The 14,848-nt window shown below is 39.4% G+C and overlaps 1 protein-coding gene across 2 annotated transcripts in view; it reads right to left on the bottom strand.

Annotated features, from left to right (window-relative positions):
- nrxn2a (neurexin 2a) overlaps positions 1-14,848 on the bottom strand; it is an 82,331-nt gene that overhangs the window by 54,633 nt on the left and 12,850 nt on the right. For both annotated transcript variants that reach the window (XM_026329048.1, XM_026329049.1), the window contains 5 exons: positions 14,530-14,831; positions 9,832-9,993; positions 4,449-4,878; positions 3,475-3,858; positions 2,418-2,621 (listed from right to left, as the gene is read on the bottom strand). In XM_026329048.1, the coding sequence (XP_026184833.1) occupies positions 2,418-2,621; positions 3,475-3,858; positions 4,449-4,878; positions 9,832-9,993; positions 14,530-14,831 (1,482 nt within the window). The remainder of the gene's footprint in view (positions 1-2,417; positions 2,622-3,474; positions 3,859-4,448; positions 4,879-9,831; positions 9,994-14,529; positions 14,832-14,848) is intronic.

Below are 14,848 nucleotides of genomic sequence, written 5' to 3'. Positions count from 1 at the left end.
CTGAATTTCCTATTTGGGATTATTAATTATTAGATGATTCGCTGTGGCGACCCCTGAAGGGAGCAGCCGAATGGAAAAGAAGAAGTTTTTTTTTTTATTAATTTCTAATGAGAAGTTCATGAATGTGTAACTGAATAAGATTAGGGTTGTCGTATTTGTAATGATAATCTGACTGGTTTGGCAACTGTACCAATGAACCTCTACTCAGAGGCCCAAACCTTGATCCATCTTTACTCTTAACACTGAAACTGCTGTTAACTGACATGATGTCGTCTCCTGCTTGTTCTACAGGCCTGATGATAATATTTTTTTTTCCAAATCACAGAGGAAAAGGGCGATTTGCACAACCTGCAGCCACATCGAACCTTACACCATGAAAAAAAGTTGACAGTGGCACAAATGGGATGCACTGCTAATATGATCTTGTTTCCACAAGAGCTAATATTTTCGAAAATCCATCAGCAATATTCAAATGTTGGATGTGGAAATGGATTCACCCACTCATCATTCCCGCAGGCTGAATAATGAAACCAATTTCTCCAAATCTACATGAGTATACTGGTGTAAGTCATGCGGCTGAGGAGTGCTCCCAAGCTGTCAACCATCACAGAGCAGTGGATACAGACAGCCAGAGACCACAGTGACTGTCTATTGCAGGTGTGCATCTATCACTGGCACCCTATGTGCAGTGAAGCGACTCTAAACTGGACAGGCCTGTAAATGTGAAAGGAGGGAACTACAATGGCCACATCTATGGCACGAGCAGTTTAAGTGGTAATATCTCTGCGTAATGATAGATGTGGTCTCTGACTGCCTTCTCCTTGAACTGCAGACAAGCCATTGAAGGGCTGAAAGAGCCAAGACGGTCAGATGGGACCTGACCACTGGATGAACTGAGAGAGTAAAAGAGAGAGAGAGAGAGAAAGGGGAGGTGTGGGAGGGTGGTTATGGAGGCAGTATATACATACATATCAACATACAGTTGCTTAAAAAAGCACATCAGGTTTATCATAGATTGACACATCCTTGATATGTTTCAATTGCTCAGGTTTGTATATCTTTTCCTTAAGGGGACAGGTGATCATTCTCTTTCTAGTGTAGGAAAAGACACACTACATGATGATCTAGCAACCAAATGGTTAAGGAGCATACTCTAAGCACAAACATCGATGGTTCCAGCCAGGGACATTTGTTGCATACCATACCTCTATTTCTCTCTCCACATGTGTCCTCTCTCCCTCTATACTATAAGGGCAATCCAATAAGGGCAACAGTGTAAAAAATTGATCTGGTGGTCTTGAAATGCACAGACCAACATTTAAACACAATGTGCCCAGTAGGGGTGGGCGATACAGCCAAAAATATGATCACAGTTTGTTTTTCATATCTATCATACTGATCGTTTTCAACATACAGATAGCTGCTTAACATGGGGTGAGTTATAATAATATTAATATTGGATGGTAGGCTACTGTGCCTTTGCAAATGATGGAAAAATTGGATAAAATTTGATTGTGTTTCCTGTCTTTGTAAGCACAAGTAGCTTATTTTAGAAATCTCGTACATTTCCAAATCAATCTGATCTCCAGTGAGTCATTTAACTCTGCAGACATGTGTCTCTCCTCACATCCACAAACTTTGTCCTCTTTAACCATACGTGCATGTGTGTGTGTGTGTGTGTGTTTTTTTCCTTGTTTTGGCGCTATGCTTATCAGCTTCATAACCTTACTGCTGCAGCCTAACAGGGTGATTGTGCAGATGGGGGTCAACCCGAATGCAGAGCAAATACATTCATTGTAAATTACTCATCACTTTATTATCGGAACTGTTTTGGTTGTTATCAAGGTCCTTTAATTGCGTAGCTCTAGTCAATTGTAGCCTAAACCCCGGATGACTCAAATGAATGTACTTATTCTTATTTTCTGTTGGAGAGGTAGGTGCTGAGATGATTAACTGCTTGAGGCAACAGGCAGCAGCCAAATACAGCAATAAAAAGCCAATCAACAGCAGTTAGGTAACAGATTACTGCTTGAACATGCTATTATGACAAATAATTAAGTCTACTTCTCAAAATTGTGATAGTTTTTCATTTCCTTGTATATATAAAAGGGTGTTTTTACAGTTATAAAGTCATGTTACTGTTTTCATTATAAACTGACCATTCATAATTTAGTTCACTAATATCTAGGTGACTACAGTAGATCTAAACAGGATCAATTAGATGCAAATCGTAAAAATATTATGGCAGATAAAAACTGCAATGCAAGACCCAAGGGATGTGCTTATCTTTTTTTAAGCAACTGGCAGTTATTGTGTATGAAGATGGGTATGGAAGAGTAAGAGTCAAAACTAATATGAGAACTCATCCTAAAAGGTCAAGTGGTATTATCTGCTCGCATTTGCTGCAGCAGCATTACCCAGGTTCACAGTGAGTTTCACTCTGCCTCCATCCAGCTCCAAACGCAGAGTGTCTGCCGACTGCTGCGAGGTGGTGGCCATCAGCAGCCCAAAGGCCCTCTGGGACATGAAGCGTAGGGAGACATCCTCGGCCTCTGTGTGCAGCGTCCTTGGCAGCACCACCTTCAGATACATGTTACCATCATAACTCACCACGGTGGCCTCTGTGGATTTCAGGAATAGGAAGCAATAGCACACAATGAACCCCCAGGGAGATCACAATGCTAAAAACACAATGGAATGAAACGTGATTTCTATTGCAGCTTATCTCAGGTACCGCATGATATAATTTTAGACTGCAGTTTTCATCAGTCGCACCAGATGGCAGAAAAAGCCTGGAGCATAGGAAGACAATGGCAAGATTGCAGCAGCAATCAAATTTCTGGGGATTTATATCCATCATAGAGCAATATTAGAGGGATTTTCATATATCCCTCATACTATTAGCTGCCAATGGATCTGCGTAATTTGGCCTCTCTCGGAGAAAACCATCTGCATGGTAAATGCAGAGTGATTCAGGCCGAATCACGAAGCAGCACTGCATTTCTAATGAAACACTCATTGCACTGGCAACCTAATGATGCTGACAGTTTATTAATGAATCACTCACTATACAGTAGGAAAATACTCTAATTTACTTTTGAATGGCTTAAATGAAAAACAACTTTTCTATTGTCTGTTCATTGTCACCAAGACAGTTTTGTGGATGTGTAGGGTTATTTTGAGCATCATCCTCATTTGAATAGCTATCACATTATACGCTACAGTATGTAGATGATCATATTGCAATTGCAAATTAAATTATTGCTGTTTGGGAGGCTTGACATTTTAGGCCTGATAATGACTTTTCTTTTTATCGAAATTTATTTTTTCATCTGTGCAGGCAGTTTTTAGCCACTATAAAGCTAAGCTGATAAATAAAATACTGGCCCAAGTGTGTTAAAAGCTTTGCAGCAGCCATTTAAGAATCACTCCCCCCCCCCCATGCTGTACTGTATCCATTTCAGACACTCTTACCCTTCTCACAGCTGCGACCTAGGTAGCCAGTACCGTTGCAGTCACAAATGTGGCGGTTCCAGCCCTCGCTGCAGTGTCCACCGTTGGCACACGTGTCTCTTGCACACCGGATATGAGTCTCTCTGGTGCAGAAGCTGCTGACACCTGTGATGCTCTGAACTTCTGCCAGCCTCCACAGGTTACGGCTTTGTCCATCAATAAAGAGGTCCCTCACACAGCCCACGTAGCCAAGACCAAGGGAGGCTGTCCACACCTCAGGGGGCAGCATGAGGGATTGGCGATCCTCAGGTAAACCTCCAAGATACATGTCCCCATCTAGGTCAAGGATCTCACTGCCTTCATTAGTGGAAAAGGGGATGCTCTGGCTGTTCACAGAGATAAAACCTGTCAGGAAGGAATTAACAGTGAGTCAACTTGTACTTGTACAATGTTTTATGTTGCAGAAAATGCAGACAGGTGTGTGTGGGTTGCGCAAAGTGAGAAGTGAGAACAAACTGTGAAATTAAGGAAGTAGGCACCAGTCTGTTTTCCCTTTTTTTTTTAAGCATAGATAAAGAAAATGATTTGCCAGTACAGAGGAGCTGATTTTGTGGGAAAATACTGGATCAAATTCTTAAATTTATAAATAACTAACAAATTTGCAATGTCATATCATCCTGCATGAGAAGGAGGGAGATTTATTTTTAGAAGAGCGAAAGAATAAGAACAAGGAACTGTGTATATTTTTTTGACTTCTACTTATAAGTAAAACATTATCTAATTTGAGGAGGGTAAGAGATTTTGAAAATTCCATACATATATTATAGCATATAAAAAAAATAATTGTAATTAAAACCTAATAGTCAATGAATGTATCAAATGGTGGCATTTGGCAATATCAGAACTTGCAGGCTTTTCAAATCCACAGTAAAAATTGGAGAAACAAAGCAACATGAGGCTTCCCCCACCTTCACAAATTCACATATGTCTCTTACCATTGCGCCCTTTTCTCTGGAAATCCACATGGCACCATTCGCCATCATTGAGCCTTGTGTTACTAGCTTTTATCTTGATGCTGCCAGAGCCCATATCCATGACCAGGTAGAGAAACCCATCCAGCAGCTCTACAGCAAAAAAGTCAGCCCTGGGCTTCCTGTTGGGCTGTGTTCCCTGCAGACTGCCATGACTGAACAGCAACAGGCCGTTGGGTTCGGTGGTGCGGAAGTCAAAAGATATGGCCCCTGTCTTCTTGGTGTTCCACCTGGGCAATGTCAAGTAGGCAGGTGGCGTGTCGAAGGTGACCGGCTCCAGGGCTTCCACATTCTTGCAGCTGAATATCAGGTCACCATGGATACTGACCTTAGGGTCTTGCTGTTCAGCCAGCTGTGACAGCTCCAGTCTAAACTCATTATTCTTATAGACCACCTAATAAATGAGAGAGATGTACCTGGTCAGATCATGGCTGGAGAGAACAATAAATTCAGTGCAAAGGCTGAATATTACTCACTGATAAATACTAGAATCAATATGACACAGCAGCAGTCACAAGGACATGCAGGGGAGAACATGTTGAATCATCCCTGAACTCAGAGCTCAGATAGAAATTGTCCTGATGATTTAATTTTGATATAGTTTTCAGAGCTGGGTCATATAAACTAGCACCTTTAATCATATATATCTTGAGACACTTGATGGAATAATAAAAAAGAAAATCAATGGCAATTTGTCTCACCAACATTGTTTCTGCCACATACTGTGAATCCCTACAGAGACAGAGGAAGCATGTAGACATGAATGTGTTGTATTTTACTGGCATAGAAAATAAAAAGCTGTTTTAAATCATTTGCAAGAACAGATTTTTTTCTTCACCACATCAAAAATCTGCCTGGTTTTTGATCTGCATGTTTTTAGGTTTATTATGTTTCATTTTTTTACAAAACTGTCATGGGAAGAAAGAGAAGGCAGCAAGAGCTGAAATGATTGTGAAAATGCATTCACTTGGGAATGCATTTAGATTTAGATGCAAATGAAAACAGTTACATTTTTGACATTTAGCTGACTCATTTAGGAACTAACAATAGACCTGACTGTAGAATAATCTTAAATTCAGAGTGGAGGAATCACAGACATAGCACCCACACAATATAAAACAATTATGTGTGTTTATTATAAGTAAACTGAAAAAGATCAAAATCCAAGCAGAGGAAGTGGGTGGGAGAGCGATTTGACATCTTACAAGCACAACGCAATTTTATTAGTTGAAAAGGTAAATTTTATAAATTAAAGGGTAAAATTTGATTGTTAATTTTTATTTCTGAGCTTTTGATACAAAAGCAGCTAAACTGGTAAAAAAAATGAACGGTTATTGATCTGACATTTTTGATCAATCAAAAGAATTTGATAAAAACTCTTAAAATGTACTTATATTAAATACAAGCAATAGAATATCCTGTTTAAATTGAAGGCATGCTGGATTATTTTCTACTTTTATTCTAGGTTCATCAATATGCACCGCAGGAGACAACAATCCTTGTCTCATTTTGTATCAGTGGTAAGTCACCCCAAGCCCACTGTTATCTGCCACATCACTCTGCAACCAGTCGGTGCCTGAGGAGACGCACCACACTGCACAGAGGACTAACAGCAGAGCTGAGAGCAATTTGAGCCAATATCACACTTCACACTGCCTCAGTGTGACTAATTAAGCAGTGAAATCAGATGGTGAAACTGACCATCGAGAAATGAGTGTGATAGGCAATTTCTAAATAGGAAGACAGTCAATCAGGACAGTCACCGAAAGCGTGAACAGTGGATTAGCAGTAATAGACTGACATTGTTTACAACACATCTAACAAAAATGCGTAGACGACTACAAAAAGGCAAGCTGTGACCTCTGCGAGGCTATTATATAAGCCAAAGGACAAAACAGGAAGTGGAATCCTATTTCACCAATTCAAATGCCTGTTTTATGTGACAAGGATTACAGAGTATCCCAAAACACAAGAATAAAGCTATTGTAGCGTTGATTGACAAAGCCCTGGTGTCGTCTGTGCTCAAATAGTGAAGAATAACAGGGAATGAGAACAGAGAATGAAGACCTTCTCTGCTGCTAACAGCTGTGTGAACACATTCTTCATAACCAAATTGGGAACAATATTTGAAGCATTAAAGTAGAGAAACCTAATGAGGTGGTGTGGGATATCCTGTGGGCACACACACTGCAGACCAATAAGCTGGTGACTAGCAAGACAGATTTATCTCTCCCTGTTAGTTGTTGTAGTCGTGACATTCATCTGAAAGTGGCCATTACTTTTCCTGTACCCGATGAACCTGATGGCCTCTACGCAACGGCTCTCACATCTATTACCATGTTACGTGTGGAGAGATTAGTCTCAGCCCAAACTCTCAACATTCAGTAAAATAAGACATATCCTCTTAAACGGATCCACTGCTTATACCATAAATATTTTTTGTCACGGCTCAATTTTCTTTTCCACGTGGATTATGATTACACATGTTGGTGAATTTCTTCTGTTCACCACAGTTTTGTTCTTTTATTTCATCACCAAATTCAGAGCTTTGGCTCGGGCTGACATGTCTCTGAGCCTGGCTGCTGGATTTCCTGGCAGTCTGAGTCCATTTGATCGGCTCTGCATTGGCCACTGTTCACTCTCATTACTAGAACTTTTTCGGTCTGTTATCCCATCGTCATGACTCTTTATGGCATCATTTTCTCACTGCGTGTCTACAGTGCATTTGTGTGACTATACACAGCAGTAGTAGGTCTAAACACCACAACCAGCCACACCGCCCACAGAGCGGAGGTTGCGGTATTGGCAGCGGTGCTGGGACAATAACCTGTCCATAAATAACATCTCATTTTCATTTCGGTGTATTCATACTGCAGAGTAATTATGTAGACACTCCATTTAAAAATCATTCAGTGATTGTTGATCACTGATGTTCTGTACCTTATTAACAAATATTGCTAATATTATCAAAAATACACATTCATTCTAAATGTGGCTTTGTTGAAGAGTTTAATGGACTATTACATAGCATGGAAAATTAAAAAGCTGTAAACTGTGGGATTTGAAATGACAAACAGCTTAAAAATCATGCTGGCTAAAATGCTAAGCGCATGCTGATATATGGACAGCTGAAATGCTAAGTTGCTTGGTAGATAATATTTGCCAGAATAACATAAGTGGCTGAGGGTGATCAAATGTCAGTACTATTGCAGGTATTTAATCATTTGGAAATGATGGTGCCAGATGAAAAGTCAGGGGGTCACCAAAAATATTAGAATTTATTCTCTTGGGACTTTTAATATGCTATCTGTACGACATTTCATTGGAATACCACCAATGACAGCATTGTTGAGGTAATTTCATTTAAAGCCAGAAATGTCAACTTCATGGTAGCACTAGAGAAAACGTGACAAGAGTGTTAATTTCATTAAGGAAACTTGTGATTAAATATATTTATCAGTGAGCTTTTTACCCATGACGTAGGTGAGATGATGAAACACAAATGATGTCCTTAAATGGAAAAAGCAACTAAAATTGAGTTTAAAAAAAAAACAAAACAAAAAAAAACAACAACAAACGACTGTGTGGCACATATCAACTGAGGAAATGTTCCATCCATGAACATCACCAACAATGTTTGCCTTGGTGTAACTACTGTACGCACGTTAAAGCTACAGCTGCAGGAGCTCTGATGCAGTGCATGCATATAGTGGGAAACAAACATGGCAACAAAAGCAGAGATGGCATTTGGATAAAGATATAGTGCAGCAGAGAGAAAACGTTGAGTGTTGACTAAAACCAGACTAAAATGTTCCTGACATTTTGGCAACTAAAGGTTAAAATGTCAAATGTTTTTCAGCTAATACTAGACTATAGACTATAATATTTATGGATTTCTTTCACTAAGCTGAGTCCGGCTGAGTCCGATTTTTAGTTGACAAAAAATAAAAAGGACAAAGCTGAAAAATATAACTAAATGGACTTTTGATGAGAATGAAGATTTAAACTAAATCAAAAGTAGTTGACAAAATTAACACTAAGGATCAATGTGTGGATGATACATCCTTCGGGGAACTATACTGTAGACATCCAGCTGAATATTAAAGCAATCTATCCAATAGTTGTAGAGATATTTCACTCTAGTGGTCAACCAACATACTGTAAAAAATGTAAAGTAGCTGTACCTTCCTGTGATGGGGCTCACCTTTGAAACATAACTTAACTTCTTTTTGTCTCCAACATAAATACGTTCTTTGACAGCACAAATTGGATACTAACAGGACATAATAGGAAGTGCTTTTTGAATTGGAAAATTTCAAACTGAATCAATCTTTAATAAGAGAATGGGATTATATTGTATGAAGCTCTCATTCTCACACATTAAGCTACTGCTGGTTATCCTTTGTTCCAACCCGGCTGATGCTGTTGCTAGCTTAGTCAGGTTATTTCTACTCTATTTGTGCTTTGTGCATTTTGTATATCCCATATCTAAGTGTCTGTTCTGTCCTTGGTACATTGTACTCCAGCTGAATCCCAAGCAGCTGGATTTAATGGGGATCAGAGCAGAGCCTAATAACAGTTTATCAGTATTTATGAAATAAATTGTCTTATATCCTTTGGCATAAAACTCTCTGACAGAAGAAAACTAATTTGTTTGAGTTGACTACTGACCCCAATAAAGTATGTAAATACCCATACTGTACAGTATATCACTTTGACGTCCATCCTATTACTTTCTAGCTGACCGTTTTAATATTAAATTGTTGCCTGTTGTAGTCATGTCTCCTAATCCTTCCTTGGTAAGGGAAAGCATTTCTCTCACTTTTAAAGCACATAGCACATCATTTGCTTTTTATGAGATTGCTCACTTCATTAAACATTTGTGAGACCAGGCTGAAGCTGGGCATTAACCCATAATTCTCAGCTTTGCCTACACTCATTCTAATGCTAAGTACAAGATCTTAACTTGCCTTCTCAAGATAATCAGTGTGACAGGTACAGGCCAGGGTTTAAAATTATCAAAAATGTTGAGGTACTGACAAGACCCAAGTTCAAACTGTGTATCAGAACATGAGACGATGCATCTGTTTCTTACGTATATTAGTGCTATGTTCTCCAAGGGATTCCTGCAGGAATCTATAAATGAATACTGTATGCTCTGCACAGAGCAGCCTCTCAGCTAAATGTTTCTCCTTGAAACATCCTACAACAGGAGAATCAATATAAATGTGAGGGGCGATTATCTATATGCAGAACATGCTCTGCTTATAGGAAGGGTTAGTGCTATCTAAGAGGGTAGGATAGCATTTCCAGTCCTCTGCAGAGACTGAGGTCAAGCCATACTCACATCTTTCAGACAGCCCATGAAGTTGTTGCTGACCGGGGAGCCTGGCAGGTCAGCTGTGTTCAGGCTGCCCCCGATGTAGAAGAGGTCGTCAGATCCCAGCATGGTGTAGTCCTCCTGAGTGTAGCCCGTGTTGGTGAGAATCCCGTCCACCAAGATCGTCACCTAGAGGAACCGTTGGGGGAGTGTGGAAAATAGGCGACAGGACAAGTAGAGATTTTAAGTCAAACAGAAAGAACTGGCCTAATTATTTCATGCTTCATTTTTCGATTCTAGTTCAGCTTGCCTTAATGTTGGCTCTTGAAGGCAATTACAAGAACAGCTTTGAAAGGTTCACTAATCTTTGCTGATTCCTGTTGCTGATATATTAGCAGGATTGCAGTGGAGTCAATATACCACAAATATTCCTTCCACTGATATTCTGGCTCCAAAGCAATGTAAATGCTGCAATATACTCAATTAATGTGAAATTAAAGATATCAAGATGGCAAGCTACATTACTTGTATATGGGTGGTAACAAAAGATTATTTCACAAGATCATATCAGTCTCGTCAGTACACAAAGACAAAGGAAATGAAAGGCTGAATAGGTCTATTGAGGAAAATATGATATGCTTGTTGCCATGACAATAAGCATACAGTTTACATGTATTGCCGCACAAACGTAACTTCTCTCAGTTTGATATGATTTTGTGTGTGTGTTGGAGGGAGTGGATAGAGGAGTTCAATTGTTTTCAGGAAAATTTACTGAAAAGCTCTTTTGTAAATTGTATCACCTTCCATAAATTACATTTGAGGTCAAAAATGAAAAATGATGGCGCCAACAAGGCAGGGACAAGAACGTTCAACAATTGAGTTAATTGTTCTGATGTCTAAGGCCATTCTCAATCATTTTATAAATGCTGGGGTTGAGTGGAAAGATGTCATTCATAAAAGTCTGTCAAACACAGAGCAGCAATTAATGTTTAATGATAAATAGCATTTGATTTAGAGCGATCATTTTTTTTCAGAAATTTGAATTTGGATTAAGAAATTCCACAGTGAAAACAAGCATTTCGAGTATGGAGCATGATTTCTTGTAAAAGAGAAGAATGACAACAATGAAGGAAATGCTGAGCTATGGAACAGTACCACCACAGTCATATCCTACAGACCTGCACTTAAATAAATAGAAGTACCAAAGTGGTGTGGTCTCATTAGGTACTATCATACGGTCAGGTCTCAGTAAGCACAAAAAAACAAATGATTTAAAATCTGGGAGTCAGCTTAACTTTGTAAAACCTTGGCTGTCTGTTCTGTCAAAATCACTGGTATGTTGAAAACAAGAGGATACGAGACAATAGAAGGGCCTGACATGGCATGTTCAGGTGTCAGGTCTCTAAAACGAGGTCCTGCCTTCTCACTCTCTGGTACTGGCAAGTATTGATTTCTGTCTGTCTCGTGGTGATGCCTTCAGTATCTGTGGCTTGGACTTTAGGCAATGTCATGGCTCAACATTGACTTGATCACACTGGAAAAAAGAATTAAAAAAAAAAATCAAAGTACATTTGTCTCTTGAAACTGATTCATGCTGCTTTATCTTTCACTCCACAACACCTAGAAAAGCAAGAACAGTGTATAATTGTAGGTATTACACTATATCCTGACACACCACATAGTTATTTTAACTGACATTTGAAAATCAGAGGGGTGGAATGAATACATTCAAGGGTAATTATTAAACCATACAAAGTGCCATCCATTAGATGCACACAGTAGGATAATACTCAGGCTCCAGTTCTGGCTACTACACTTTGATACTGACCTTTCATCATGATTTCTCGAGGATTTCAACATACCCAGCACTACATAGGGGTCACTGTAACACATCTGCATGACATCTGTATGTTTGAACAGTTGCATTAAGGACTGAGTGAGGAGTTTAGAAGCAACAAGAAGCAGGTAGATGCAAAACGAAAAAGGGTCAGAAAAGTTGAGTAAATGAGACAAATCAGTTTGTCCATGACAGTAAAACAAAAGGCAGATGAAGATGGAGATAGTAATAGGAGGAATTCTAGCCTGAAAAGCACCACGAGATCTAATAAAATGTTTCCCTTAGAACTCTCTTGAGAGCTACAGTTCTCCCTATCTACATGTCAGTGAGGTAACTTATCTGAGGGGAAAGCCATTTACACAGGGATCAAATGCATGGCTGAAAGCATAAGTGATGTAAGCATAGGACTGCTGCTCTTCTGGAAGCCACTGTAAAGAAATAAATGTGGAAGAGGGTGAAATTATATATTCAGAATGTATTGGTGATTATGAGAAAGTGAGATTCAAAATGAGCCCTGCTTTAGTAAAGAAGCCAAGCATTTAAATGCAATACACATGACAGAGGTTGTTGTAGAGAAACACATTTAGTTTAGTTATGGTTAGTGTAAATTTGCTATAGTAATGATCACTTTATTTGGCAAGGACCTTCTTTCAATTGTGCCTCAACACTGTACACATTTAAAGCCCTCCTGAGGTAAATTAGCAATTAGTGATATTGGGCTATGCAAATAAAATTTAACTTGAGTTGACACACTTTCCAATATGTGCCAAATGCACTGACAGACTGACGCACATATTCCAAATCAGTTCTAATAAATCATTTGACGTACTGAGTTAATACTCCACAAATATTTAGTGCAGCTATGATATTTAGCACTGTTCTCATCAGAGGGCGGCGTGGTGGAGCGGTGGTTAGCACTGTCGTATCACACCCAGAAGTTTCCGATTTGAACCTGAGGTCTTTCAGTGTGGAGTTTGCATCTTCTTCCCATGTCAGCATGGGTTTTCTCCAGGTGCTCCTGCTTCCTCCCACAGTCCAAAGACATGCATGGGGTTAGGTTAACAGGTGACTGTAAACTGCCTATAGGTGTGAATGTGAGTGTTTGTCTGTCTCTACTGTATGTGTCAGCCCTGTGATAGACTACTGATGTGTCCAGGGTGATCGATGAATACAATTGGTCAAAATTCTTTTTGCAGTTTTCGGCCTAAAAGGTACAAAGGCATTGAGTTACTGTATAGTACCTGCTCATCACTAAAAGACAGACAGAGACATGCAACTGCAGATAGCGCCCTCAGGTATATATAGCTATTTATACAGACCAAAATAGAGCTGAAACATTTTAAAATAAAAATACTGAATCTTAGGCTTACATTTACTAGGTAGCCATAAATGTGGCTCTTAATAAATAATAATGCTGATCTGGAGACAGATCTCCACTACATGCTGACAGACAAGCTGTTGTAACTTAAGTGTCTATAATATTGAGGTCTTTAACATTCTGCTGGTAGTTATTAACTCTGCCCATTTGCAGATTGGTGCCAGGCAGGTACAGTCTGCTGCTGTTAGTAAAAACAGTGCGCTGAGATTGTGCTGAGATTGCTAAATAGCAAATCTGCAAGCTAAATATACTCCACAGACCTGCAGAAATGGAGAATTATCTGTGGTTTTGTCACTGCACCACTTTACATTGCACAACATTACCCATTCATTTATTTAGGGTTAATAAAAAAGTATTGATTAGCAGACCCTTAAGGTACAGCATGATGGACCTAATTGTAAAATGGCTGCAGTGTGCCAGCAGGGTAACATTTAATGTAACAGACACATCCTGGCAGTAAATTAGTTTCAAAATTCAGCGCCATGCCTTGTCTAGTGGACAATGTTAATGAATATGAAACCTCAGGGCCAAGTTGTACTTGGCTGGAGTACAGTAGATACAGCAGCACAATGTCAGGCACATGCACTGGCCATATTCATTATATAAGCTCCATTTTTTCTTGCACGACCTCCGCAATGTTGCATCTGTAGTTACAGCCACAAAAACTGATTATTGGCTTTTTGTTTGAGTCAAATCTCTAAAAATCTATGACAATTATTGCTCTGTAAAGGCAGAAAAAAGAAACAGGCTCCAGAAATGTCATTATTACTGCAGGATACATGAATATGATGGATGTTGCTGTATGAGTCGATTTATTTTTTCAATAAGGTAAAAAGACCTTTACAGCATTTTTGCAGAAAAAGGCAGGATGTTGATTATAAAATTACCCAGTGATTTCCTCCAACACAATCTATTTCCTGAGAAAGAGGGCAATGATCTAATATGAGCTTCTAATATCAGGGAAATGGGAGATGTAGAGTCCAGTAGAGCAGAAATATTAAACATTCAACAGAAACCAACGCAGTAATTGTTAGTGTGAACTATAGAAGCTAAACCCTATTCACATGGGACTAGTATTACAAAAACCTCTTATGAATCTGAACCAAATTTTGCTGTAATGATAATGATCTGTATTTAGTGTATCTGACAGGAACTGTTCACTCTTTAACATACACAATTTTAGATTCTTCCTGTTTTTTTAATGACATAATAGCATTCACAATCAATCAATCAATCAATCAATCAATCAATCAATCTGACTTTAGCACCTTGCATGCAGGGTAATAGAATTCAAAGTGCTTCACAGGTAAATGACAAGCTCATAATAAGACAGAACATATATTTTAGTAATAGATTAGTAAAAACAATTTGAAAACAACTTGAGACTAATGAGAAAAAGAAAAAAAAAGAGGTGATGACAGGCTGAATAAAATCTACATATTTTCAAAAAGTGAGTTTCTGTGAGCAACAAGCACAGAAGTTGCATGCAGCAGATGCACACGTACAGTACCTGGCGGAGGTTGCGCGTCACTCGGACATCATGCCAGACATTGTCATTGAACTTCCCGCTGGCAGGTTCCACAAGGGCCTCAAACGCACCGGAGCCGAGGTTGATGACCAGCCAGAGAGCACCATTCCTCAGGGACAGGTTGACATAGTCCGCTGATTTCCCTGTGTGAAGCAACAGGCCGTTCCTATGCAGGGTACGGAAGGACAGCGTGATCTCATCGAAACTGCTCTGAATGGGTGTCTGGGACAGGTTGTAGCTGAAGAACTCATTGCCTTTGAAGGTGGCCACTGACTCCTCCTGCCCTAAGTGCGGAGGACAA

This window comes from Mastacembelus armatus, chromosome 14 (genome assembly GCF_900324485.2).
Source record: "Mastacembelus armatus chromosome 14, fMasArm1.2, whole genome shotgun sequence".
In the NCBI taxonomy this organism is placed as follows: Eukaryota; Metazoa; Chordata; class Actinopteri; order Synbranchiformes; family Mastacembelidae; genus Mastacembelus; species Mastacembelus armatus.
The sequence above is the reverse complement of the archived record's forward strand: the minus strand, read 5'-3'. Positions and strand labels throughout refer to the sequence as shown.